At 46.7% G+C, this 24,517-nt stretch overlaps 2 protein-coding genes across 5 annotated transcripts; one reads left to right on the top strand and one right to left on the bottom strand.

The window, feature by feature from the left end:
• Window positions 1-1,125: 1,125 nt before the first annotated feature.
• LOC110071249 (protein CutA homolog) lies at window positions 1,126-8,045 on the top strand. The gene is made up of 6 exons (XM_020778963.3): window positions 1,126-1,447; window positions 2,690-2,838; window positions 5,979-6,038; window positions 6,163-6,208; window positions 6,654-6,703; window positions 7,113-8,045. Exons 1-6 carry the CDS (start codon window positions 1,358-1,360, stop codon window positions 7,207-7,209), a joined length of 492 nt encoding a protein of 163 aa, XP_020634622.3. The 5' UTR covers window positions 1,126-1,357; the 3' UTR covers window positions 7,210-8,045.
• A 726-nt stretch (window positions 8,046-8,771) lies between these two features.
• Window positions 8,772-23,844, bottom strand: PHF19 (PHD finger protein 19). 4 transcript variants are annotated; one of them, XM_078382844.1, is made up of 16 exons: window positions 23,608-23,672; window positions 23,469-23,487; window positions 21,024-21,200; window positions 19,950-20,031; window positions 19,274-19,369; window positions 18,406-18,506; window positions 17,500-17,648; window positions 17,242-17,337; window positions 16,449-16,517; window positions 15,568-15,688; window positions 13,844-13,911; window positions 12,844-13,014; window positions 11,966-12,041; window positions 11,393-11,478; window positions 10,927-11,022; window positions 8,772-9,996 (listed from the first exon to the last, which is right to left on the bottom strand). In XM_078382844.1, the coding sequence occupies exons 3-16, from the start codon at window positions 21,183-21,185 to the stop codon at window positions 9,642-9,644; spliced, it is 1,728 nt and encodes a 575-aa protein (XP_078238970.1). In that variant the 5' UTR covers window positions 21,186-21,200; window positions 23,469-23,487; window positions 23,608-23,672; the 3' UTR covers window positions 8,772-9,641. The 4 variants fall into 4 exon arrangements, with proteins under 4 accessions (XP_078238970.1, XP_072841288.2, XP_072841289.2 ...); XM_072985187.2 differs by having other exon boundaries at window positions 23,469-23,844; XM_072985188.2 differs by having other exon boundaries at window positions 23,409-23,763.
• Between the last annotated feature and the right edge of the window lie 673 nt (window positions 23,845-24,517).

Below are 24,517 nucleotides of genomic sequence, written 5' to 3'. Positions count from 1 at the left end.
CGTCACTTCGTTGGGGTCCTTTCTGATTGGCTGAGGGGGAGAGGAGGAGGCGGGGAGAGGAGGAGCCAGGGAAAGGGGGCGTCGCTCCCTTGTTTTGTGGTTTTTTTCCCCCCTAGAGGAGCGGGTGAAGCAGTGGTTTCGCTAAACTTCCGTGATTCCCAATGAAGCTTCCTCTCAAGGAGGGCTAAAAAAAAGGGGGGGAAGGGAGAAAGAGTAAAAAATTTGAAATGATAAGTGTGATATGATCCACATTCTCTTTGGTCCTCTGATAAGTCCTGAGTTCAAGCCCCAAAGCAGGTGAACGTGACACAAGGGCGCCTCTGGGCGTGTGCAGAGTGCCACGCCCGTCTTTCGTCTTCTCCTCAAACTCTTAAGGATCCAGCCGCCTTCGGGGAGAAAGGCGGGACAGAAATATTTTAAATAAATCAACAAGAAAAAGACATTGTCGTCTGGAAAGTGGGCAAGCTTTTGGGTCCCACAGGACGCTTCGTCAGGTTGGGCCATTGCCAAGCTCTGGACGAAAAAAAATATCAAATAATCAACCTCTGGCTACTGTACTGAAGCTTTACGGCCTCAAAGTGTCTGATCAAGAAGGCTCTTGGTCCCAATATCTCAGGATTCGCCCTCCTCCTTGTTTGGGTGAAGGGTAGCCCGCGGAACTACAGCATACTTGATAGTTACAAACAAATACAGAAACAAACAAGCAAAAGATGTGGCCAGCAAACACTACAATACCCCCCCCCCAGCCAGCCTTCTTTAAAAAAAAAAGACCATTAACCCTCCCAAATCTTCCCTGGGAATTGTAACAATACAGAAGTATTTAATTTTATATTTTAATATTATATTTTAACGATGTGAATCCCCCCCCCCGTTCACATCATGATATAGCCCTTTTCAACTTTCTTGTAAACCGCCTCCAGTCCAGAAAGGCGGGGTATAAATATTTTAAATAAAATAAGTTTGCAACCTGGTGTGTGTGTGTTTTTAAGCAGCCAGAATATTTGCACCTTTTCCAGTAAACCAGTTAATAATTAAAAATAATAATCCTGGTATCGTTGGACTCGAGGGGGGGGGAGGCAGGCTGGCTGGAGCTTTTTTAAAAAAGGAAGATATCTCAAGGCTGGCGGGGGAGGGCAGAGGGAGATGATGCCCGGTAGGCGGGGGCACCAGCTGGCTAGAAGGAAGCGCCTGCAGAAAATAATTGGGTTTTACGTTTGCAAACGACGGGCGTCCACGGATCCGGGCTTTTAAAAAAAGAAAGAGGCAAAAAAGCAGGGTTTTCCGGACTGGAAATAGGGATTAAGGACTGGAATTGGTGGGGAAAGGAGGGTGATCGCTGGTGGGGAGGGGGTTTAGGATGATGAATGGGAGGATCCAGCGTTTCCGCCAGGTGCTCAGCTCCGCGATCCACTGGCTTTCTCGCCCGAGTTTCGGGAGTTTGCTGCTGGTAAGTTTTCACGTGTCTGATGGATGATGGCCAGCCTGAAAGGGAAAGGGTGGCATTGACCAGAGGCGAAGGTGAAATTGACCAGAGGCAAGAAGGAAATGGGCAATTCCCTGAGCTATATAGCACCTGCTCCCGAGTAAACCTGCAATGGCACACGTGTTGCATTCCAGAACAAAATGTTGCTTTTCTTTCTGGGAAAAAAAGGAGCGCCCATCAGAGCTGTTTCATTCTCTGGGCAAACAAACTTCTGCTTAATTTTTAACTTTTAAAATGACCATTTAGCTCCCACCCCAAAGAAGCAGAGGGCTTATTTTTAAAAGGTGGTTTTCTTTTTATTTTGTTTTCTTTCTAGCCTTTTTTTTTTTGTTCCTAGCTTGCTTTTCGAATGGCGAACAAGCCAGGCGGACCAGCCCTGCCTTGTTTCTGACCACAAGCCCCATCGTCCTTGAAAGTGGGCCATAATGGCGGGTGCATATGGGAGTTGTAGTCCCAAAATACAAAGATGAGGAGGAGGCGGTCGCTTTCTACTTATTCTATAGCATTCCAGGGTAAAGGAAAGGAACAATCTGCTAAATGTTTTAATTCAAAGCGGGTGGGACGTGTACAGCTCTCCAGGGGTTGTTGGATTACAACTCCCATCATCCTTCACCGTTGGTACTGCCTCCTGTAATGTGGATGGGATCCGGGGAGAACTTAAACAGAGCAGGGCTAGAGAATTACACGATCCCAAAGTTGGACTCCGGTTCCCATCAGCCCCGGCCGGTGGAGAGGGACGATGGGGGTTGTGTTTTCACCAACAGGTTTCCCCCGCTCCTAAAAATCAAGGTTTGCCTTTAAACCGAGGACTTTCCTCAATCGATTTAACAATTTGGGATTTTGCTTGCCGTTTTTATGATGGATTAGCAACCGTAAGGAGGGCAGGAACAAACCACCCCAAAAGGACGGTTTTGTTCAGCTGCAAAGAGGGTGTGCGTCCTATGGCATGAAAATGGAACCGATTTATAGTGGTAAGACTTTCACGATAAGGGAGGCATTTCAGGAATGGCTTTACCCGTTCCACAACCGCCAGTGAATTTCCATTTCCTTGAACCCGGGTCTCCAGAATCCTAATCCATCACTCTATCCACTACACCACACTGAGAATCCCTGGGAGGTTGTACCCCATATATTTGAGCTGCCTTGTGTTTGCATTATTGTTTTCCGCGAGCCAATTTCTGCTGACTTTCCCACTCTCTTTTTAAGGTCGTGAGTTTGTCTTTGCTGATGTACCCCTTCCTCCACACGGTCGCCTTACAGCTCCACTCAGCCCTCACGGGGAGCTACATCTCCGGATCCCATTCCCTGGCCCTCGTCAACTGCCCTAACGAAGACGTCGCTCAGGATATTGCCAGGTACGCATTCTTGGTTCGGAGAGGGTCATGAATAATTGAAATACTTGCTCTCTCAAGGGAGCGTTGTGTTGTTGTTGTGTAATGGCTCAGAATAGCCTGCTCTTCCCCCCCCCCCCAAAGTTGGGCGAGCAGCTTAAGAGAGTCAGAAGAGGCTGGATGTATTTGGAACCGTGAGCATATATAAAGCTGCCTTATTAGCAGGGTTTATTTCTTTGATGAGCAGGGGGACACTAATGTGCAGTTAGGGACGGGAAGTCAGCGCCGTGGGAAAGCGGATCAACATGCAACTTGGAAGTGTTAATTTCCAATCCCATTGTGCTGAGAAAGGGTAAAAGCAGCAGGAAAAGAGGAAGATCCAACACGAGAGGGTCGGGTTCCCTAAAGGAAGCCACGAGATTCCATTTGCAAGAGCTGGGCAGGGCTGTTGTGCATTGGATGTTTTGGAGATTGCTCATCTGAGCATCCCTATAAGTCAAAGGGGATTTGACCGTACATAACAATATTTATTCATTTTATTTATATAAAGGTTATGCTTTGTAGATCGCACATGGGTTTGGAATTTGTAACAAACCCTTGCAGGAAGTTTTAAAAACATTCCCAGGTTGTTATAAATCTGGGGGAGAGCAGGAACAGGATATGGGAGTCACAGCGATGGTTGTGTCACTCAGAGAGGGTAGCAGGAATAGATGACAATACATAGAGACAGCTTTTTCTGTGAATCATCCCGATACTGTGGATCAGATCTGATTCCTAGCAAACCGTTCGCCGTATTTTTCCGTGTGTAAGACGCCCCCATGTATAAGACGCCTCCCCCATTTTTTTAATCCAAAATTAAGAAATCTAAGTGGGGCTTAGCAAGTGCAGGGGGAAAGGGATCAAAGCGCTGCGGGATCGCTTCGATCCCTGCTTTCCCTTCCACTTGTTTTTGTTCTCTCCTCAGCTTACTTCCGTGTATAAGACGACTCTCAATTTTTAGTCTAAAGATTTTAAAAGTATAGTCTTATACACAGAAAAATACAGTATATGGGCCATTTGTACCATGAGAAAAATCTGTTCGGAGTTTGGATCGTTTCTCCATCTACTAGCCAGATTCTCATTAAATGTTTTTAATCTGACCGGCCGCGTCTTGATGGTGTGACAAGCAGATATTTTCACTTAAAGCGGAAGATCCTTTTCCTCCGAGGAATCAAGACTCAAACCTTTACTTGTTGCTTCTGAGTGCTTGGTTCATTTTCAAAACCAGACGGAAAGCTCAGACTTTCTGGGTGCAGAACCTGGCTTTGTGGGGTCTGGTGGTCAAAGATCAGGATCCATCCGTTGGACGACACGAGCGGTAAAAAGCTCCGTGGAAGGGGTAGGAGTCGAAAGAGCAGCTCAGAAAACTTCAGGAAAATATCCAAAGTCTAACACGGTGGACTTCTGCCCGGCTTCTAAATCTGAGCTTGACTAGAATGGCTTGTTCCAGAACTGGATCGCTGTCAAGGAGTGAAATGTGGAGCAAAGAACATGGAGTTTTCCAGGGCACATCTTTATAAATAGACTTACTGTATTTTTCGCACTATAAGACGCACTTTCCCCCCACAAAACAGGGTGGTGGAAAGTCTGTGCGTCTTATGGAGCGAAGAAAACAGATTATTTTTTCCTGTTTTCTTCTCCTAAAAATTTGGTGCGTCTTATGGACAGGTGCGTCTTATGGAGCGAAAAATACGGGTACTTATTTCTCTTTTCCACATCATCACTTACACACGGATGCAAGTTCTGTGGAGTCAAAGGGAAGAAAAATCAGTGCTTCCTTCTCCTCCCCTGTGGCGTCGGGGCTGAAGGAACGGATCTTAAGGACCAGCCACGCGTGGTCGTTCCCAAGAAGTGGAGTTAAAAATGGGAGTATTTTGCAAGAAGTCCTGGCTTGATCTCGGGCTGAGCAGAAGGAGTATCGGTAGATAATAAAATGCCTGGGAATCTATAAATAGACGCTGAAAGCCGGCTATCAGTGGATGGCTATGGAGACCAGGGGAGGAAAATTCCCAGCCGAGGATTATTGTAAAAGAGAGAGAGAGAGAGAGCGAAAGATGGGATGTGTCTGTAATGCTATTATATAAACCTATAGCACCACTGTATTTGAGATACATCCATAGTTTTGAAGCACACACATGCGGGTCTGTGTTATTTTTTTTGCATTAGCTGGGATTCCACCACCACCCCCAATAATTGGACACCTCTGGATTGCTACGTTAGGAATAACTCCCAGGGTAACTTTCCATCCTGCAGGGTAACTTTCCATCCTTTCATTCCTCTATTTTTTTCTCTCTTTTCTTGCCCCCTGGCTTAAAAGCGGCTGGTGAAACGGCACCTGTTGTTTTAACCGCAGCTCCCAGCAAGGCCCAGAGCACGCTTCAAAGCTTGGGAGGGCGGAAAGCCCTCTGAGCATGAGCAGAGAGCTGCTGGCCTCCTGCACGAGCTGGTTAAATTTATTTTATTTAAAATATTTCCCTCCTGCCTTTCTTCCCAAAAGGGACGCCAGGCGGCGTCCATCACTGGTGCTGCAAAATCAGCAAACGTCTCTAACTTGTCACAAATATATATATCACCTTCCTTGCGGGTACTACAGGACTTATGATGCTTGTATATTTAAAAAAAAGCCAAGTTCCTAGCCCTCATGAATGCAAATGTGAGCATCACAACTTTACATAAGTAAGGTTGAGATTTTTACTACTTTTCAGTAACATGATCCCATGGCAATAAACCTCCAGTTTCTTTCTGCTGAAGGCCCCCAACGTCAGTCGGTAGCAGGACATCCTGTAACGAAAGCCTCTGGAGGCATGCCAGGCTATCCTGTGAGAACTGCAGTCATCATCCGATGGCTGGTTTTGAGCCTCACGTCTTCCCAAAATTGTTGATCTTGGCTTTATGGCATGTCATAGAGGATCCATATTGTTGTTTATGAAGATCTGGCTTATGAAGATCTGGCTTTATTCAGTTCCTTATTCAATTCCTGGGTGGGGTGGGGTTATTTTTGGTTTAAAAAACAACAACAATAAGAGACAGATGGGAAAAGGAACTGTGTGGTCTGAAGGCAGCTTTAGAGCACACACAGAAATCTCAAAACAGACACGCAACAGACTCTGTGTGTTTCTCCCTAGGGCGATCATGGAGCGAACTTTGGCCGTTGCTGTGAACATCCTTCCCAAAACCTCAACGATGTGAGTCAAGAGCCTAACCCATTTAATCCATCCAGAAGATGGGAGTGGTTCTGGATGGTCCATCCGTCCGGAAGGCCCTCCTTCCAATTTTTTAAGCAGGTTCTCTTCTTGGCTTTTCATGTAGGTATGTTTGGAAAGGCAACATCGAGCAGGCTACGGAAATACTTCTGGTAAGCATGCGGTGATGAGTGGATGGGTTGTAAATATTTCAAATAATTCAGTTAATTCTTGGTTGAGCGAACATACGTTGCTTTCTGGAGGAAACGAGAATGCGTCCCTCTCCCCTTCTCAAAACTCTTTGTCTTTTATTTGTTGAACCAAAAACACACGGGTTGATGGTAAATCGGAAAATCAGCATCCGCACGACGCGGTTTTATTGGTATGATCCAGCTATTATGACCGCGTGCTATAGAATCCTGGAATTTGTAGATTGGAGAGCTACTCAGAGTTCTTTTTTAATTCCAGGGAGAGCATGAAAGTACTTTCACAAGCATTTCTAAATACCTTGCCAAACCCTGAATCCCAAGGTTCTCTAGAGTAAATTAGATGCACTCTGTGGCATTAACGTGGCGCTCGTGAGATACCTAATTGATCTGTTTTCTTTTCCCGTCACAGCTGGTGAAAACAAAGACGTCTAAGATCAAAGAGTTATCGGACTATATCAGGTGAATTTCTTCTGGCGGCTTTAATCGCTGGGGTGGGGAGTCCCTTCACAAATCTTGGTCCAGGGAGCCCCCCCTTCTCCTGACTCACAAGTCACCCACCTTTCACAGAGAAGTTAGATGGAAGAGTATCTCCCGAAGTGTTATTTGCATCCATGAGGGCCAGAAACTTGGCTTTTGTAGGAAAATGGAAACAGAAAAAACACAGTCAGGAAAGGTCGATCCCCCCACACCTTTTTAAAACATTTAGATGTAAGGGATTCTGCTAAAGTGTTATTTGCATTCATGAGGTCTAGGAACTTGGCTTTTTTCAGTCAAAATGAAAACAGAGAATAGGCAGGCAGGAAAGGCTGGTCCATCTTGTTCCTCCCACCACCATTTTCCTCTCATTTTTCTGCTTCCTTTTTTTAAGGTCCATTCATCCTTTTGAGATTCCAGAATTGATCAGCGTGCTGATTGACCAAGGAAACCCAGCCTATTTGCAGTGGATGGAGGAGAGCATCCCATAAAATGAGACATTATCATCCGGAAGACGCTTTGAGCCAGATCTTGTGAAAGTCGAGATAATTCTTGCCGAAGACTTTGGTGTGGATTTCTTCCTCCTTCGCCCAGGTGGGGGCAAGATGTACCTCACTGTGAAAGTGGGAAACAATTACGCTTGTCCTCCAGAGCTGCCTTGGGGGTACGATCCTGCTCTGTTGCTCGCCCTGTAACGTTCTGCGGGTCGGGCTCGGCAAGGAAAACGGCAGAATGAGAATCAAATCTGAAAAAATCATCTTTTGCTGTTGCTGCTCAGTTAAATTCTGCACTGTGCCTTCTAGAAGAAATGCCAGCCGGGGTGGCCTTGGGCCAGATGCACAGTCCCAGAGCACCCTCAGAAGCTGGGAATTGTAAATATCTTCTGTGTCTTCTTCTACCTAAAATATGCTAGAAAGGATTCCCATAAATCAGAACCAATCTGATGGCCTGAAATTATGCATTATTTCCCTGGTGTGCCCATTCTACGTGCTGGTGGTCTTATAGAGCATTCTGCATTTCCTGCTTAATTCCGCAGAATGCCACTTCGGTATAATCCAGGAAAGAGCGATGCGAGGAACGGAAACTCTACTTTCGGCTCGCTTTGAATTGGAAATGTAGAGAATCCCTCTTCGGAATCCACTTAAGAGCGAGGGGAAGCCCTCTTTTAATCTGCCGCTCAATCCCTTAAACGCTAAATCTCTGGCAACATCTGGACTTGGATTCCGCTACGACAAAGTTAAAGCACTGAAAGGCCTGGCAAAATGGAAAGTGTGTGTGTGTGTGCTTGTGTACAACGTGGTACAAGAAGGTTAAGCCATTTCATTTATCTTTCTTTGCTTTTCTTTTTGTTATTTGCTCGGAAATTGAAATGGGGTCAAGTTGGGAGGTGAACCCATCCTGGTTTCTTCCGGTTGAGCAGCCATAAAATCTGGTTTTGTTTTTGAAAGACTTGAGAGGAAAGAGAGAGAGAGAGAGAGTGTGGGAGGTGGAGTTTAGCGCTCTGAGCACTATCCCACAGCAAATTCTGCGACGGCATGATAAGATCAAGGAATAAACGCTGACACAACACAGGGGAAGTAACACGGGCTGCAGGGAGCGGTGGATCTTTGCTAAGCGCAGCGGTTGCAGAAATATGGGGCAGAAGCAAAGAAGTTGGTTGATGCACCTCTTGGTAAATCCCAGGAACGTCCGTCAAAACCCGGCGGAAAAGCAAGAAAACAGACATCTCACATTGGGAAGAATACTTGCTCATGCAATTCTCCGCAATGATTATTCGGAAGTCAACCTAGCTTACTCTGAGCGACGCGCATTTAGAATCATGGCCAAAAGTAAAAAATTTCAACCCTCGGGAATCTCCCTCTTGTGTCCAGGGGTACCAAGAAAAGGCTTTCTGGCCCTCTTGCATGGATTGGACTACAATCCCTATCATCCCCAGGCAGCCTGGCCAAGTTGCTTGGGGATGATGTGAGTTGTAGTCCACGCCATCTCTTTTTTTGGCCGTACGCGGTAGGCAGTCCACCCACGTCACGACAACAGAAACGCCTTGGCAACATTTTACAAAAGACTTCTCTCTCTTTTTTTTAATGATCGTACGTCTGATATATTAATTACAACTTGAACAGAATAAACAACCCCCCCAAAAAATAACAATCCGTTATTACAGAAAAAGCAGCAATACGAAGATCCGTGAGTCTTTCATATATATATATATATCAATAAGAAGGTGCACAGAAGCGTTTTGGGGAGAAAACAGTCCAAATTCATCCAAAAATAAAATGCTCATAGGAGGGAAAGTATATTTTTTTTCAAGAGTGCTCCCTCTCAAATACTTTTAGTATGGCAGAGAAGAACCCTCTGTTGGGATCAGAATATTACCCTGTGCAAGAGAAAAAAGGCGGCCGCACTGGATAGCATTGGACTACGTCTCTCATAATTCCTCAGTGTTGGCTTTGCTGGCTGATGGGAGTTGTGGTTCAACCCTATCTAAAGGTCCACTTTCTTTCCCTCCCCAGCCCTAAAATAGATAGAGCCACCCGCCCATCTGGTCCACCCTTAACCACACTGCCTCTCCATCCATCGCCACGTTAAAAACGGCTCTCTCCTGATCGTCCGTCTCCACACCTCATCTAACTCTTGTGCAATACATTCACCCTCTGTGTAACGAAGGAAATAGGATTAAAAACGAGGGGGCAGTTTAAGGTAGGCACACAAACGAGGTCTCCCTCTGGTATCTCGGCCGAAGCTTTCCCGGGCACACGAAGAGCGCCCGGGGATCGGCCGAAAGAGGACGCCCTTGACCAAGCGGTCTGGAATATTTATTAGAAATGGGCTTTTCCCCAGATGTGGCCCAAATCTGGCTTTTCCGCTCCATGGCAAGGATTCTTCCCCACCCCTTTATCCTTCGGGGGCCCCCAGCGCATGCTCAGTACGGAGTGGTCCCTTCCCATTCCACCAAGTACTCCACCTTGCCCTCCGGCGTCACCCTGCGTGCCAGGACCTGGTATTTTTCCCCGCACACCAGCCTGCCGGCCGCGCCAAAATAATCGTGGATGGACGACTTGAGTTGGGAAAGGGGGGCATCATCTTCACTCAGGTTCCCAAAGGCATGGCCGTCGAGGGCGTCCTCCGGGCGGTCGGGGCCACAGGCGGCCTCGCCGTCTTCCGAGGAGCAGGCCGGCGGGATCCTCCGCGGACGCTCCGAGCATTTTTGCTTGGCCTCCAGAGGCGTGTACGTTTTGGATGACAGCTTGCGCTTCCGGCTGCCCACGTTCCTTTTGCTGGAGAGAACGAGAGAAATAAAATCAAATGCAGCTGCTTCTTTACGGAAGAAGATGTTTTTGCCTACCCCCCCGGCGACTTTTATATTGTACAAAATTAGGTTGTTATATGAAATATAGGTAAAACGGGGAAAAATTTAAGATAATTAGACTTTTTTTTTTTTTTACTAGAAGCAGGCTACTTCAATAGCATTATCTCAGCCCTTTGATAGATCTTTTGTACATAGGGTGGGGTAAAAACTGCGTGCACGTAAGTGCTGCATTGATTGAATTTCTCCACAGTCACAGAAAGTTTGTCCCGTATCCATAGAACCCCATTTTACTTGATTCTTTTTTGATCTTCCCACTTTGCTTCGAAGTATGCCAATATCTAGCAATAAAATAAAATGCTTTAGACTATACGGCTTAGTCTAATCAGTGGGTCAAGAGAGGTTCCAGATGTGGCTTTTCTCATGATGTAACTAATTACAAAGAACATAAGTGACAGTAACTAGTTACCTGGGGAAGTAGAATACCCCCCCAACAAAAAAAAGTTTACACTTCCAAAGAAAGAAAAGGGAATCGCTTAGGAAGTGTTAACATTTATTTTCCTAACAATCGCCAATAAATTCACTTCTAGATTTCGGCTTCCTTTATATTTTGACAATCCCGGGCAAATTTGCCCAACCCTCATTAGGGCCTGATCGTGCGTTGCTGACCAGTAACATCTCAAGGGGCATATTTTGCTCTTTGTTAAACTCAATTGTGTTTTAATTCGGCCGTGCGGTCGTTTCAGACGGAGGGGCGAGTGAGGTTTCGCTTAGGAAAATAAAGGAAGAGAGAGGGACGGATGAAAGGAGATGTCTACAAGATGTCTGCAGGGGGGCAAAAATAAATATTTTTTTAAAGCAGGCTAAACACAATACAACACGGCACCTCTTGCCGTCCCACCTGGAATCGTAAGACAGGCTGGTGGTCGCTGATCCAGACGTGCTGACGGCGTCGGTGGAATCCACGTCGGAAAGGAAAGTGTGGCTCGAACTTGTGCTAGAAAGAAGGACAAGGAGAGGGGAACAGAGGTCAGCTGGCTTTAAAACCCAAACCAGAGTTCGCTAGCTGGCTAGGGGATTAGGGGAGCCGGCTGGGGAACTCAGCGATTGAGGTCTTTGGCCCCAGAGCCAGAAGTTAAGAGTTTGATTCTCCCTTCTGGGAGAACAGCCAGCCTGGGTGGCCTTGGGCCAGCTGCACAGACTCAGAAGAAGGGAAAGGGAGAAATGCATTTCTGAGTCTTCTCGGCCTGGGAAACCTTGGAAAGGGTCACCAGAAGTCAGTGTTGACTTGACGGTGCAGGATGATCGTTACTCTGAGGCCAAAAAAATGGAGACTCGGATCTAACGGTGGCTTTACCAGCCGTTACCTTTTAAGACTCTGGATTTCGTCCAGAGAGAAATCAAAGATGCTGGCCAGGTGGTGGTTCGTGCTCCAAGCCGAAGCGAAATCGCTCTGCAAGTCAGAAAAGGGGGAAAGGAAAGGAGAGAGAGAGAGAGAAAAAGGTTGATCATGAAACATCCTCCAATGGTGTAAAGCACACGCAAACGAGAAACATCTCCCTCTGAGTCAGGCCCCTACTCTCCATCTTGGGACTGATTTAGACTGCTGAAAGCATCAGGTCGAATGTTTGGGCACCCGGGCCTTTTCCCCCTCCTGCCCTTGCCCATTTTTGGTCCAATAAAAGGATGATCTCCAACCCATGAGTGTCCATGGCAGAGTGGGGGATTCGAACTCAGGCCTCCCCAGCAGAGATGGGCACAAACCAATTTGTCCCAGTTCTGAGTGTCCTGTAACCTTATCACAGGTCCAACAGACCCTGCGAAAAGCCGCCTATAGCTTCTGGGTCAAAGGCACTCCAGAACGTCTGGTTTGAAGCGCAATAGCCTGAAGGATAGTGCCCGTGACATCAGCCAGTCAACAAACGATCACAAAAACTAACACTGGGAATGGCGTCCTCCAAAAGGAATTTCGATCTTTTCCGCCTCCTTTCTTGGTGGAGCTCACAGGGCACTGAACTGCGGAAGAAAACAAAATCAGAAGTCATCCCTTCAAAATGCATCCAGTTAATAAGGATAATTATGTGCCGTCAAGTCAGTTTTGACTTATGGAGACTCTTCTTGGGGGTTTTCCAGGCAGAGAAGACTCAGAAGTGGTTCCCCCTTCCACTGGTGACTCCCATTTCAGAGGGGCTGTGAATCCCTTCCGGGTTTTGCTGTGCTCTTCCCAAGAATTCCCCAAGTGACTCAATCAGGGAGGTTCAGCACTATGGACAGCGACAATCAAAGTGGAGAGTAAAACCTGGAGTGGAGTCCCCAGCTACCTTAGTGCAAGTCTCAGCAATGGGGCCTGGCTGATTGCTGCCCCACAAGGGTTCCAAATGATGATCCCTGGTTCTAGAAAGGAGGATAGTGCCAGCTTGGGGGGGCTGCTCTGGGATGCATTACATAAGTCCTTCCACAAATACACAGCTTATTGTAGTCATCAGAGAACATCATCCTATCTATGGCCCTTGAGATGTTTTAAAAGCCAACCCCTAACAACCCTGATCATTGCCCCTGGAAGATGCGGGATTATGAGAGTTGTAGTCCAAAATGTTTGGACATCTTCCGGTGGGGAAAAGCAGGTTAGACCGTTGGACTCAGACCTTCTCATCCCTACACACTGGGTACCTCGGATTAGTTACCATCTGCCAGCCTACCTTGCAGGGGTGTTCTGAGGATAAAGTGGGAGAAGCCATTTTGAAGGAAGGGTGGGATATGAATATAAGGAATAAACAAAGAGGTGCAGCTGAGAGCATCACCCTGCACAAGTGCAGACCTGCTTTGAGAGGAATACTTAAGTCTTCCTCTTTTCTTTGGCGCAGATGCTCTACCATTGACCAGTCCTGGGACCTTCTCAGGCAGGAGCTTGCTTGGCGGGTTGGGCGGGACCCGGATCCGCAGGCGGAAAATGCATTTCTTCTTCTTGATTTCCTTCCCGCATAGAAACCTGAAACACAGGCGAAAGTCAAACCAGAATGTGCAAACTTGTAGTTGCTGCATCCTTGGGGTGAGACTAGATGATCTTTGAGACCTTTTCCCACTCTAGAACTCAGTCAAACAGGGAAAGCTCCCTCAAATGCAGTGTGTGAACCACACCCTTGTGGATGAGAAAGCCCCATGAAACCTTTTTAAGGGCTACAGGGCTTTGAATTAAAAGCTTCCTGTTTGGGGGAGCTTGATTTAAAGGGAATACTTGAAGCCTTTTGAAGGCGACAGTGCTTTGAATTAAAAGCTTTCTGTTTGGGGGAGCTTGATTCAAAGGGAACACTTGAAGCCTTTTTAAGGGCTACAGTGCTTTGAATTAAAAGCTTCCTGTTTGGGGGAGCTTGATTCAAAGGGGCAACCTGAAGCCTTTTTAAGGGCTACAGTGCTTTGAATTAAAAGCTTCCTGTTTGGGGGAGCTTGATTCAAAGGGAATACTTGAAGCCTTTTTAAGGGCTATGGTGCTTTGAATTAAAAGCTTCCTGTTTGGGGGAGCTTGATTCAAAGGGAATACTTGAAGCCTTTTTAAGGGCTACAGTGCTTTGAATTAAAAGCTTCCTGTTTGGGGGAGCTTGATTCAAAGGGGCAACTTGAAGCCTTTTGAAGGCTACAGTGCTTTGAATTAAAAGCTTCCTGTTCGGAAGTTTAGACTGTTCACAAGGGGGATTCGTGATACATTGTCCCGCGTTATCCAGTTTCTCCTCCCTGCTTGGGCTCACAAAAGTTTTTTTAAAAATTATTTCCATCTCAGAAACGGACAACAATGGTGGTGGTGGGGAACCTTTTAAGCTCACCTGCTTTTGTAGCTGTTTAGTGCATCCAGAAGGTGAGGTCCTCGTTCTGCCACAGGGGTTCCAGTCAACTAGAAGGAAGTATTGTACACATTAACAATGTCAAGTCAGATTTGAGAAAAAGCATAACAACATCCATGTCTAGCTAGGTCAATGGTCCACCCTGTCCAGTCCTGCATGCTTCTCATTTTCATTTGTTTTGCACCTCTTATTCAGGATAGACTGCCCTTTGTACAGGAGGTTCAATTGGCCTACGGGGGCTACTTATAGAAGGTAAGCATTGGTCTGCTGCTGAGGACACTGGCTTCACTGCCCTAACAACACCACAATCACCAATGGCCCAAAGCCTTTGGAAGATGAAAATGCAAAACTTCGAATGTTTTCTCCTTGAAGGGCAAGATTGCAAGTTTATTTGTTTTTATTAAATTTTACATTCTGACATTTTTAGGGGAAAAAATTCACTGCCATGAGTTTTGCCCATTAAGGCCTATTTTCCACAAACGCCTTACATGTCTGCACAAAAATTTGAGAATTTTAGCACAAATGACAAGTTTGCCACACAAAACCTACGGTTTTGTTTTTGGCTGTTGAGATTTTTTTGTTTTGTTTTGTTTGCAGATGCTGCCCCCAATAAAGAAAAGTAATCTTCATTGATTAGATAGGCGGGATATAAATAAAATAAATAAAATAAAATAAATAAAAATAAATAAAAAGGCACTAATCTTTTCCTTCTCGCGCAGGATCCCAAATCTTGCATGTCCTTGGTCTACGAATCTCATTGCCCATATTTTCAGTGAAGTGTCTCAATGTGTCAAAACCCTCTTTTTTTTAAACAGAGCACAGCAAAAATTGCAAAAAAAATTCATCGAGCCCTCAATAGGGAATACTTCTCCATATTTCCCATTATACTGTATTGACACGCAATTATTTTAGTACTTGCGGTTAGTGTTCATTCTTATTTTATTCTCAGTGGAAAAAAATAATTTCTCAAAGTGCACTTTGTATTCTTCAGAGTGATTATTCACCAACGGCCAGAAGGGGGAACTCGCGCTACAGCTCTTAAACTTTGCTAACTCTTCTCCACCCAACACACATTCTGAACACAAAATGCACTGTCCCTTTAAGGCAAGCATAAATGTACTCTCCCTTTAAGGCTGGGTGGCAGCAATTCTGGGTTGGGGGGGATTAAAGAAGGGCAATTTACTACCCTTAGGAATTTTTAGGAGGCCACAAAAACATGTCCAGAAGAAAACAATACTGCTGGAACTTTTACCTGTGATTTTGGAAAAAAAATGATTAAAAAAAAATATTTACAGTGGTGCCTCGCTAGACGATTATAATCCGTTCCACTGAAATCGCTGTTTAGCGAAATCATTGTCTAGCGAAAAGCATTTCTCCCATTGGAATGCATGGAAACCTGTTTAATCCGTTCCAATGGGGAAGAATCATTGTCTAGCAAAGATCGGCCATAGGAAAGCCGCCTTGCAAACCGCCGATCAGCTGTTTAAATCGCTGTCTTGTGAAGCTTAGGTCCTGAAAACACCTGTTTTGTTTGTTTATGGGTTTTAAGAGAAAAATGATTTTATGGGGGGCACAATTTTCCCCAAAGGGGGTTCCCAGGAGGGCTGGAGGCTGGAAAAACCAGCTTTGCTTGGGGCCAGTTTTGGCCCCTCCGGCTGCAGTCGCCGACCCCCTTGCTTCCAGGATTTCCACCTTCCCCTGCTTACCTTGCCGAGCTGCAAAAGGTCCCAGTGGTGATTGACAAAGGCTAAGATCTCTTCAAAGTCGAAGTATTTCTTCTTGCTTTGCACGCCCAGGTTGTACAGCGCAAGGTGAACCACGTCGACCCTGGATGGTGGGGTCAAGAACAGAGGAAAGGAGACTGAGATTTATCCGGGTCAAGAATTTGTAGGAAAGAGTCATGTTCTTGGATGCCCTCAGGTCCAAATTTTGAGGCCAGTGCCCAAAGCCTTGCTTTGCAATAGAACGAGAAGCTCCGGAAATTTAGCAGCACGGTTGAGTTACCACGTTTGAGTTAAATAAGTTAGTAAGTTCATCCATCTTCTGGTTGCAGAAGATGGTTGCCTAGCTGGCTTCAAAGTCTGGTTTGTCAGTAGAGAGACAAGCCAGCTTTAGGGGCTTAGGTGTAACGGCAGGCATCCATAACATATCTTGGACCAATCGGGAAGCAGAAGGGTGAAATTCTGAACAGGAAGGATTTCGCGCTGCAACATTTTGCTGCAGATACTACTCAGAAACACAGAGAGGGTGTCCGTGCGGGGGACTTAAGAACATCAGAAAAGCCCTGCTGGATCAGGCCAAGGGCCCATCTAGTCCTGGATCTCACCGTGGCCCCACCAGATGCCTCTGGGAACACGCGGGACCACGAGAGACCTGTCTCCCGATACCCCTTCTGCATCTGGCCTTTGCATCTCCCTTCCTTCTAAGCCTGGGGATCAGACACCCCCATCGTGGCTTGTCACCTGTGGTGGACTTTTCCTCCAGGAATCTGTCCAATCCCCCTTTTCAAAGCCTCTAGGCCAGATGCCGTCACCACATCCTGTGGCAAGGGGTTCCACAGACTGACAACGCCGCCGGGTTGACTTACCATCTCAAGGGCAGCCGTTTGATGTACTCCGGACTCTGGTTGCATACAGAGCAGTAGAAAATATAAAACCTGCAAAAGAAAAGCCAACAACATGTGGTCGGAGGCGAACGACGGAAGCGAGAACAAAAGGTCCAGTAACCGGGGATGGGGGGTTGCAGTTTCGATTGGCAGTTTCCACCAACTCCAGGGGACATGTCTAATGTCCAGGGGACCATGGGATCTGGAGTCCAAGGGCATCGTCAAGCGAGCCACATAGCGGAAGTTTCTAACAGAGTAGCTGCGCTATTCCATTACTAGAAAAACAGGCGAAAGGCATCTGTGGGTTGGAGGAAAAAAAGAGGGATACTACAGTCCACAGATGAATCTACTGCATAAAACTGGTCTTCAAAAATGTCACGAAGCATCTTTTTGTCATTTTCAGAGGCGCCCCTGGTTCCTGGCCTCAGTTTTCTGTCCTGGTATCAAGGATCTTCTGCAAATTCATTCATTCATTCATTCATTCATTCATTCATTCATTCATTCATTCATTCATTCATTCATTCCTACTGTGCAATGCACTACGTGGGCATTGCACAGTACGTGGGAATCCGGGCATAGCAATGTCGTCATAATAACTAAGAATGGAGCCTCCATGCTTCAGTGCAGTCTATCTGTAAATGCCAATTCCTGGAAACCAGGAGGGAATCTTACATGGCATCAAATCTGAGCTGGATCGTGCATTGACCGTTTTTGAGAGACGAAGAAACGCCAGGACGAGAGAGAGAGAGAGAGAGAGAGGGAGGGAGGTACCCACCGATCTCCGAACAGCATCGAATAGCTGAGGCATTGGGTGCAAGCTTCGTGGAACCACTGTCGGCAGCGACAACACTGGAGCATCTTCAGGTACCACCTGGAAGGGGGCGGAGGGCGAGAAGAGAAAGCAGGTTGCCACCAGGATATCGAAGACGGAAAAGAAAAATGGGTTCGGAGCCGGTTGGGCTCCCCAGTGGCCACCCGGCCGCCATTTTTGATGTGGTTTGGGGTCAGCGGGCTTCGCTCTTATCAATCTTACTCGCCGGGGCCGCCGCAGTAGCAGTAACATTGTTGCTGATTGGTGCGATGGGGCGAATCCCAATCCAGCTGCTCCGGGTTGTACGACAAAACCATTTTCACCATCTGTAAGGTCCGGGCGATGGCGCCTTTCTTGAGAGCGCCCCCTTTCTGTAGAAACGGCAACAACAAGCAGTTGAGGCTCGCAGGGGAAGCAGAACACTTAGTGTATTGCCACACGCTGCCCCAAATTCACCCGGATCTGGTTTCGAATCCCTTCTCGGATGTCAGAACTCAGTGGCAAAAATAAAACCACTCTACATATTTCACATATCGGTGCAATACGCAAGCTATTCCCAATATTGCCGTTTTTGGCAGCTCTGATGGCGTTACTTCATGACAAATGATAATATTTTATAAAATAAGTATATCATTCCATGGCAGTGTTCCTCTATTCCTCTTCGTCTTAAAAATACAAGACACAAGCCTGGACTGGCATTATATAACAGATGCAAATTTTTTAGCCAAAAACTGAAGTATCCGTTATTGCGGTTAATATTATCATTGAACTTGAGAAGACCACCTTTCCAGCAAAAACGGCAAACAGCAAATGCAGTGAAAAACACGAAGACCCATTGGGGGATAAAAAGATCAAGAAACAGATCTTCCCCCCGCCCCCCAGTTCAGCCACCAGGGATGCTGGCAAATCTTTGGATCCAAGACTCAAGTCTGACTCTTTGGAACCAAGTCCCAAGTCCCTAATCCAAGTCCCTATTTAAAACAAGCTTTTTTTTTTCCTCCCCAGAAAAAAAAGAGGGGTGGGTGGCTTCCGAGCCACAAGTCTGAGCCACTGGAAAAAAAAAAGAAATCGAGTGGCGTTTGAGTCGAGTCTCCGGCGCAATGAAGGCGAATCCTGTGAATTACTCACCCGTACAGCTAAGGCGAAGATACACCTCCGACAGAACCACGGAGTCACCGAAGGAGTCTCGCAGCTGCTCACCGCGGGGATGTGACATTGCTGGTGGTAACCTGGTGGGACAGAAGGGCGGGGAGAAAGACAGCATTTTTACCGTTTCTTCCAACCGATCTTGGAAGCCACCCACGACCAGCCACGGCGTCCTTAAAAATGTACTTACCTTGTATGTTATTTATAGGCTACAATGAAGTTACATTTGAAAAGGGAGGTAATAAACGGGAACGACACTACCTTTTCCGGCATAACAACGTTCTCTGGTGATTTGAAAAGGTATTTTTTTCCCCAGTTCCTTTTTAAAAAAAATCGGAAGTCGTTTTTAAAAAAAATATTTTCTGCCATCGTTGGACACCCTGGGGCTGGATTTTTTTTTTTTAGTGACGAGGAAAGAGTTCTCCTTCAGGAGAGCTTTATAAAAAAAAAAGCCTGCTGCATCGTGAGCTACCCAATGAGTTACTTTTTAAAAATAACTCCCCACGAGTCGCCATTGAGAGAGCAAACATTTCCGACCGGGACGTGGGATTCTCGTAATGTGGGTTGACCGATTCAGCTCAATAAGGACCTGAGGTATTTTCCTAACTGAGGTATGAGAGCAAAGGGTGGCCCACCACTCATGGCTGGGAAATCCTAGATGCTGACATTCAAAAAAAGTAACTTTTCCAAGTTCTGGATGATCTAATCAAGATGGAACCATAGAAATACAGCCTCTCCCCTATTCATCAAAATGCCGCTTCACTAGCAAAAGGTCTTTTATGGCTGATCATCCGCCATCTTGGTAGCCCCACCAAATGGGGCAGCGGGACATCCAGAATGTTCCACGTACCTAGTCCACACTTTCCACATATCAAGATGTCGTTCAGCGGTCCCGTCGTCCGTCCGAGGCAGATGTTACACTTCGGCTCCTCGCCCGGAACACCCGCTGATAAGAGGAGAAAAAGTCGGTTTGGTATCCAATGTTGGGAATGGAGAGGATGTTTTTTTTAGACCCCCTAATCTATATATTACAGGAATACCATGATTACCCCCCTCTTGGTCTAATTCAGTACATCTGTACTAGGTACTTATACCAGTTCAATATCACTTAGACGCTGAAGGAGTATTTAATATTCGTTGTTCTGTCCTTTAGGATCTATCATTTTGTGGAGTGCTTAAAATTTTGGAGAGTAGCACCAGAACTCGGAAACTTATGTTCTACATTATTTTTAAATGTTTCATGGTCTCTGTTCAGCCTCGGTCGCTTCTGATATATGCGGCAGGCTTGGTCACAAAAAGTTACACAGGGACGGACAAATGCACAGAGAGATAAAGCCACTTGAGAGTCAGAGGAGAGAGTCTAGATCAAGGTCCCAGCGGATCACCCAACATTGCAGATGCACCTGGCCCAGCCTGCTCTGCAACCTCAAGATTCTAGTCCTCAGTGTTGCTACACAAAGAGGGGGCCTGAAGGGGGGGGGGCAGAGAGAACTCACAGGAAGGCAAAAAACTGTCCGCTCACGCACCGTGTTGGATGTCCTTCCACAACACCCAGAATTTGGAGCTGTCTTCGAAGGTCACCAAGCAACTCTGCTTTGACCCACTCACCTGGAAACAGGGGAAGAAAGCAGGTACAGGATGGGTCAACAACCAAGCAAGGAAGCCTATGGTAAACCATCATCTTAGAACTGCTGAACTGGACTGGAAAGGTTCCCTCTGGATCATCGAGGCCATCCCCTGTCAAGGAGGCCCTGTGGGAGGATTCGAATTCCCAACCTCTGGTTTCACTGAGCTATCCAACTAGTTCAATAAACCCCCGAATATGGTTTAGAGATGGTCCAGCGCAGCAAGGAAGAGTTAGGGCGCAAACCGATAACTTTCCTGAGCTGTCAGACACAGAGAAGACCATCTGTGAGTGGCCTATCCTGGGATGTAAGCTTCAGAGACCCACAGGCCACTTCGTCAGAAGGCGGGTGCCTGTGTTAGGCTGAAGTTCCCTGACGTATGATAAATCTTACTTTTATTTTTTAATAAATCTCATATTGGCAGTTATACACGGGTGTACGGAGGTAGAACAGATGCCCAAGCGTATAGAAAAAGTAATTAGGGCATGGTCTGTGAATGGGGGGGGTGAGACAGAAAGGGGGGTTGATGAACAAATGAACGTCATAGGTGGGGGGTCAATAGAGAGCTGGAGGACAGACTATTTGCTGTTGAAGGCTGTGTTTGTTTTTTGGCCCAACCCACCCACCTGGACCCATTGATCCCAACAGAATGTAAACTTCCAAGGGGAAACAAATAACCCATCCCCTGCTTCTACTCTGCCTTGAGAACAGAGCAGAACCTCTGGCTGGTCTGGGGCCAGCCCTTCCTTCCTTCTCAATTAAGCCTCAACAAGGCGTGAGGATCAAGAGCGACATATGCAAATCTGAGCTCTCCGGTGGGATGTCAATTAATCTATTAAATCCATCAATAATTATGACTTCTGCTTCTTGCCTTTTTTTCTCCCTCCAAGAGGTGGCTGGGTTGGGCCACCTTAAGCCGTCTGGAGAAGGAGTGAGATGATACAGGGGCAACTCGTAAAGGAAAATAAATAATACCCTCTTGATCTTGCCGAGGTAATAGAGGCCATCGGTCCAGCGGCATAAGACATACTGGCCTTCCGACAACCTGAGCATCAGTTCCTGCTGGAGGTTCTGGTTCTTCGTGAACAAGTCGACCGTCGTAGCTGGGTAGACCCGTCGTACGTTGGCGTCCTCCATGAGCTTGGTTGGGCACTGGTTCGTAAAACAGGACGAAGAACAGTCTCAAATGTTGGCCTCTTTCTCCAATCCTCAACATCCTCATCCTTATTAGAACTGCAGAGGTGGAAGGGACCCTGTGGGTCATCTAGTCCAGCCCTGTGGGTCACCTAGTCCCGGTTCAAACTTCAGCCTCATCCCCCATCAACAGAAGATTTACTCTTTGCCGTATCCCTCTTATAAAGATAAGGAGAATGGGGGGGAGGAGAGCCCCCCCCTGGAGGGTTAGGACAATGAGCCTGACAACTCTCAGGTAGACTGCAACTATACATGGAGGATCTCTTGAGCTGCGCTGCTCAAGAGATCTTCCATCTTCCATCGTTGGGGGTTATGGCAAGAAATCACAGCATCTTCGCTGCCATCGTGCAATTCTGCCATCATCATCATCATGTCAGAAATGCTGAGTTGGGAGGTGACTCTTAAGGATCCTCTATTCTAGCCCCCGTCAGGGAGGCAAGGTGCAGGAATCGAACTCCCAACCTGGCTCCGCAGCCGGATTCTTAAACCCCTGGCCTTCTTCCTTCTGGTTGATCATTCAGGATTTTCTACCCCCCCCCCCCCGCACCCCCTTGACCTCCCACCAGACAGCAATAGCTTGGACTTCCATCAACAAGCAACCTCCAAAATACAGAACAAGTGCCCAGTATTGGCAAAACAATAAATCAAGAAAGTTAGATATGTATAACGTTTAGGTTTGACCCTTCTGGCCGCTTCCTCCCACACACAGAGAGCAGTAGTGCAATAATAATAATAATAATAATAATAATAATAATAATAATAATAATAATAATAATAATAATAATAATAATAATAATAATAATAATAGTAATAGTAATAGTAATAGTAATAATAGTAATGATAATGATGATGATGATGATGATGATGATGGTGGTGGTGGTGATGATGATGATGTTGATAATAATAATAATCATCATCATCATCCATCTCCCCCCCCCCGTTACTGACTAAGCGCCGGTCACCCCAAAGCGTTCTGATTGGCCGATTCAAAAAAAAAAACTTACAAAGTTTCCAAAAAAATATATTATAATTTAATTTTAAAAAGCCCGGTCCCTTTTGGGCCAGGTGGGGAGGAGAGGGCTCCGTGAATCAGCCAGTTAACTGCCTGTCTAGTCAAACCGAAAGAAGCCCAGCCTTTCCAGGCGCGCTCGAAGCGAGAGGATGCGGTTAAACGAGGCTGCGAGAGGGAGGGAGGGAGGGTTTCTTTCTCCCCCCCCCCCACAAGTCCCATGAATATTAGGGCCAGATCAGCCTGCGACCCAGGATGCGGAAAGTGACCCCCCCCAAAAAAAAAACTGTCAATGACACACCCAGGCTGAGCCCGCTTCCTCTCTAACTTTTGGAAAAGTTTGCAAAATATTTCTTATTTTGGGGGGGGGGGATTGTGATGGTTTCCGTTATTGGGAAAAGAAAAGCAAAACAGCCCCCCCCCAGCGCTCTCCTTCCTTTCTCCGCTCTTTCGAGATGTCCGATCTCCTTTTTTTTTCGCCCTCCCAGTTTACCCAGTAAGCCAGCCGCCCTGGTTTTACTGGGAGCTGATTCTCTAAGAAAGTCTTGCGGACCCAGCTCGGCTGGAGAGTCGCTTTCGCGACCCTTGACAAAATTTAAGAGGAGGAGGAGGATCGAGGGGGGTCGGGAAGGAGGGCTGAAGTCCCCCTCGCGATCCTCGGCCGGCTTCCTCGGGAGTAAGCCGAGCCTCCCGCGGCTTCTCCGGGTAGCCTGGCCAGGCTCGCCAAGGGCAAAGCGCTTCGAGCTACTTGCTATGCTTTGCCGGCTTAGATCGAGAGCTCGCCCCCCTTTTTTTACTCCCGAGTAAACCTCCCCCCGGACCTGCAACCTTCCAAAAATTAAAAAAAGATCATCCGTGGCCACCATCCAAGAGGGAACACCAAGACATTAAAAAGTCCAGTTTTCGCCTCTCTCTCTTTTTTTTTGCAAAGCCGGCAACATATTTTTTTTTCCAAAAGTGAAATTTAAAAATAAACAGATTTCAAAAAACTCTTTTCGTTCCACTTTCAAAACCGACGCGCTTCCGCTGGCAGAAAGTGGGGGGGGGGGGTTTGCAAACCCACACGTTTTCCCTCTAGGCACCCCCCCTTTCACGTCTCTCCGCGCCACCCACCCACCTCCCCAAAAATCATCATGTCCATAAATCCTGCTTCTTACCGCTTTCCTTCCTTCCCGCCCCCCCCCAAAAAGGGAGATCTCTCCCGCCTCCTTTCTCACCCGCGATTCACATCTGGATCTTCATGCCCGAGGACGGAGATGGGAAAGAAAGTGTCCGAAAAAGAGGAAAAAAAGAAAAAATCAAAAAGCAGAGAGAGAGAAAAGTTTGGGGGATCGCAAAGCTGCAGATCTCACGCACCCCGGTGTGTGGATCCAGAGTGATCAGAGAGGATCCTGCATCTCCGGCTTATAAAGGTGTCCTTAAACCCCCCCTTTTTTTTTCCTCCCCCCGTTAAGCGGGTGCTAGGAGATCAAGATGCTCAAAGATGCGCCCAGGCGCCATCTTTTCCCTTTTTTCTAATTTTTTCCACCCCTTCTCGACTCTGTTTTTCCCGCGAATTATTTGCGTTTTGCTTATGCAATTCAGGCCGGCCAAATTTCCCCGCCTCTCGCTTCGTTTTTTCTGCCCTCCCATCCCCGGAACGGCTCCTCCTCTTCTGTCATTCCGGCTTAAAACCTCCCCATCTCGGTCCCTCGCCAGGATCTTTTTTTTTTTAACCCGAAAAAAAAATAATAATAAAAGAATCAGGTTTCCCCTCTAAGGAACCTCAGCAAAGAGAGAGAGAGGATTCTGAGTGTTTTAATTGGGATTCTTCTTTCCCCCAGAGGTGGAAAAAAAGGAGCTGAAATCATCACAGCCGGCAACTAGAAGGAGTAGGGAAGAGCCTCCATGTTCAAGAGAAGTCTACCTGCCCATTCTAGTTTGCTGTAGGGGGGGGAAGAGAGGGTAGTGCCAAGTGATTGGCAGTTCGCTGGGGGTTCCCAGGCTATGGGACGAGAGAGAGTGTGTGTTTTGCTTTGTCTCTCTTGGAACTGCTGGATAGATCGGTGGGTTGGGAGTTCGAATTCCCCACACCCAAGCGTCTCCTTGATAGGGGCTGGACTCCATGATCTGGAGTGCTCAGATGATTCTTCCAGCTTTTGGAAGGCCTCCTGCACCGAAACGACAGAAATGTTTCGTACGCGGCTTTCTGTATCAGATTTGTAAGCATTTTGAATAAGCGCTGTACAAGTATATCTTTGCTGTACGCATTTTTTTTCAATTTTGT

Source organism: Pogona vitticeps, chromosome ZW-PAR, assembly GCF_051106095.1.
Source record: "Pogona vitticeps strain Pit_001003342236 chromosome ZW-PAR, PviZW2.1, whole genome shotgun sequence".
Taxonomy (NCBI): Eukaryota; Metazoa; Chordata; class Lepidosauria; order Squamata; family Agamidae; genus Pogona; species Pogona vitticeps.
Note: the sequence above shows the minus strand (reverse complement) of the source record. Positions and strands in the feature narration are given on the sequence as shown.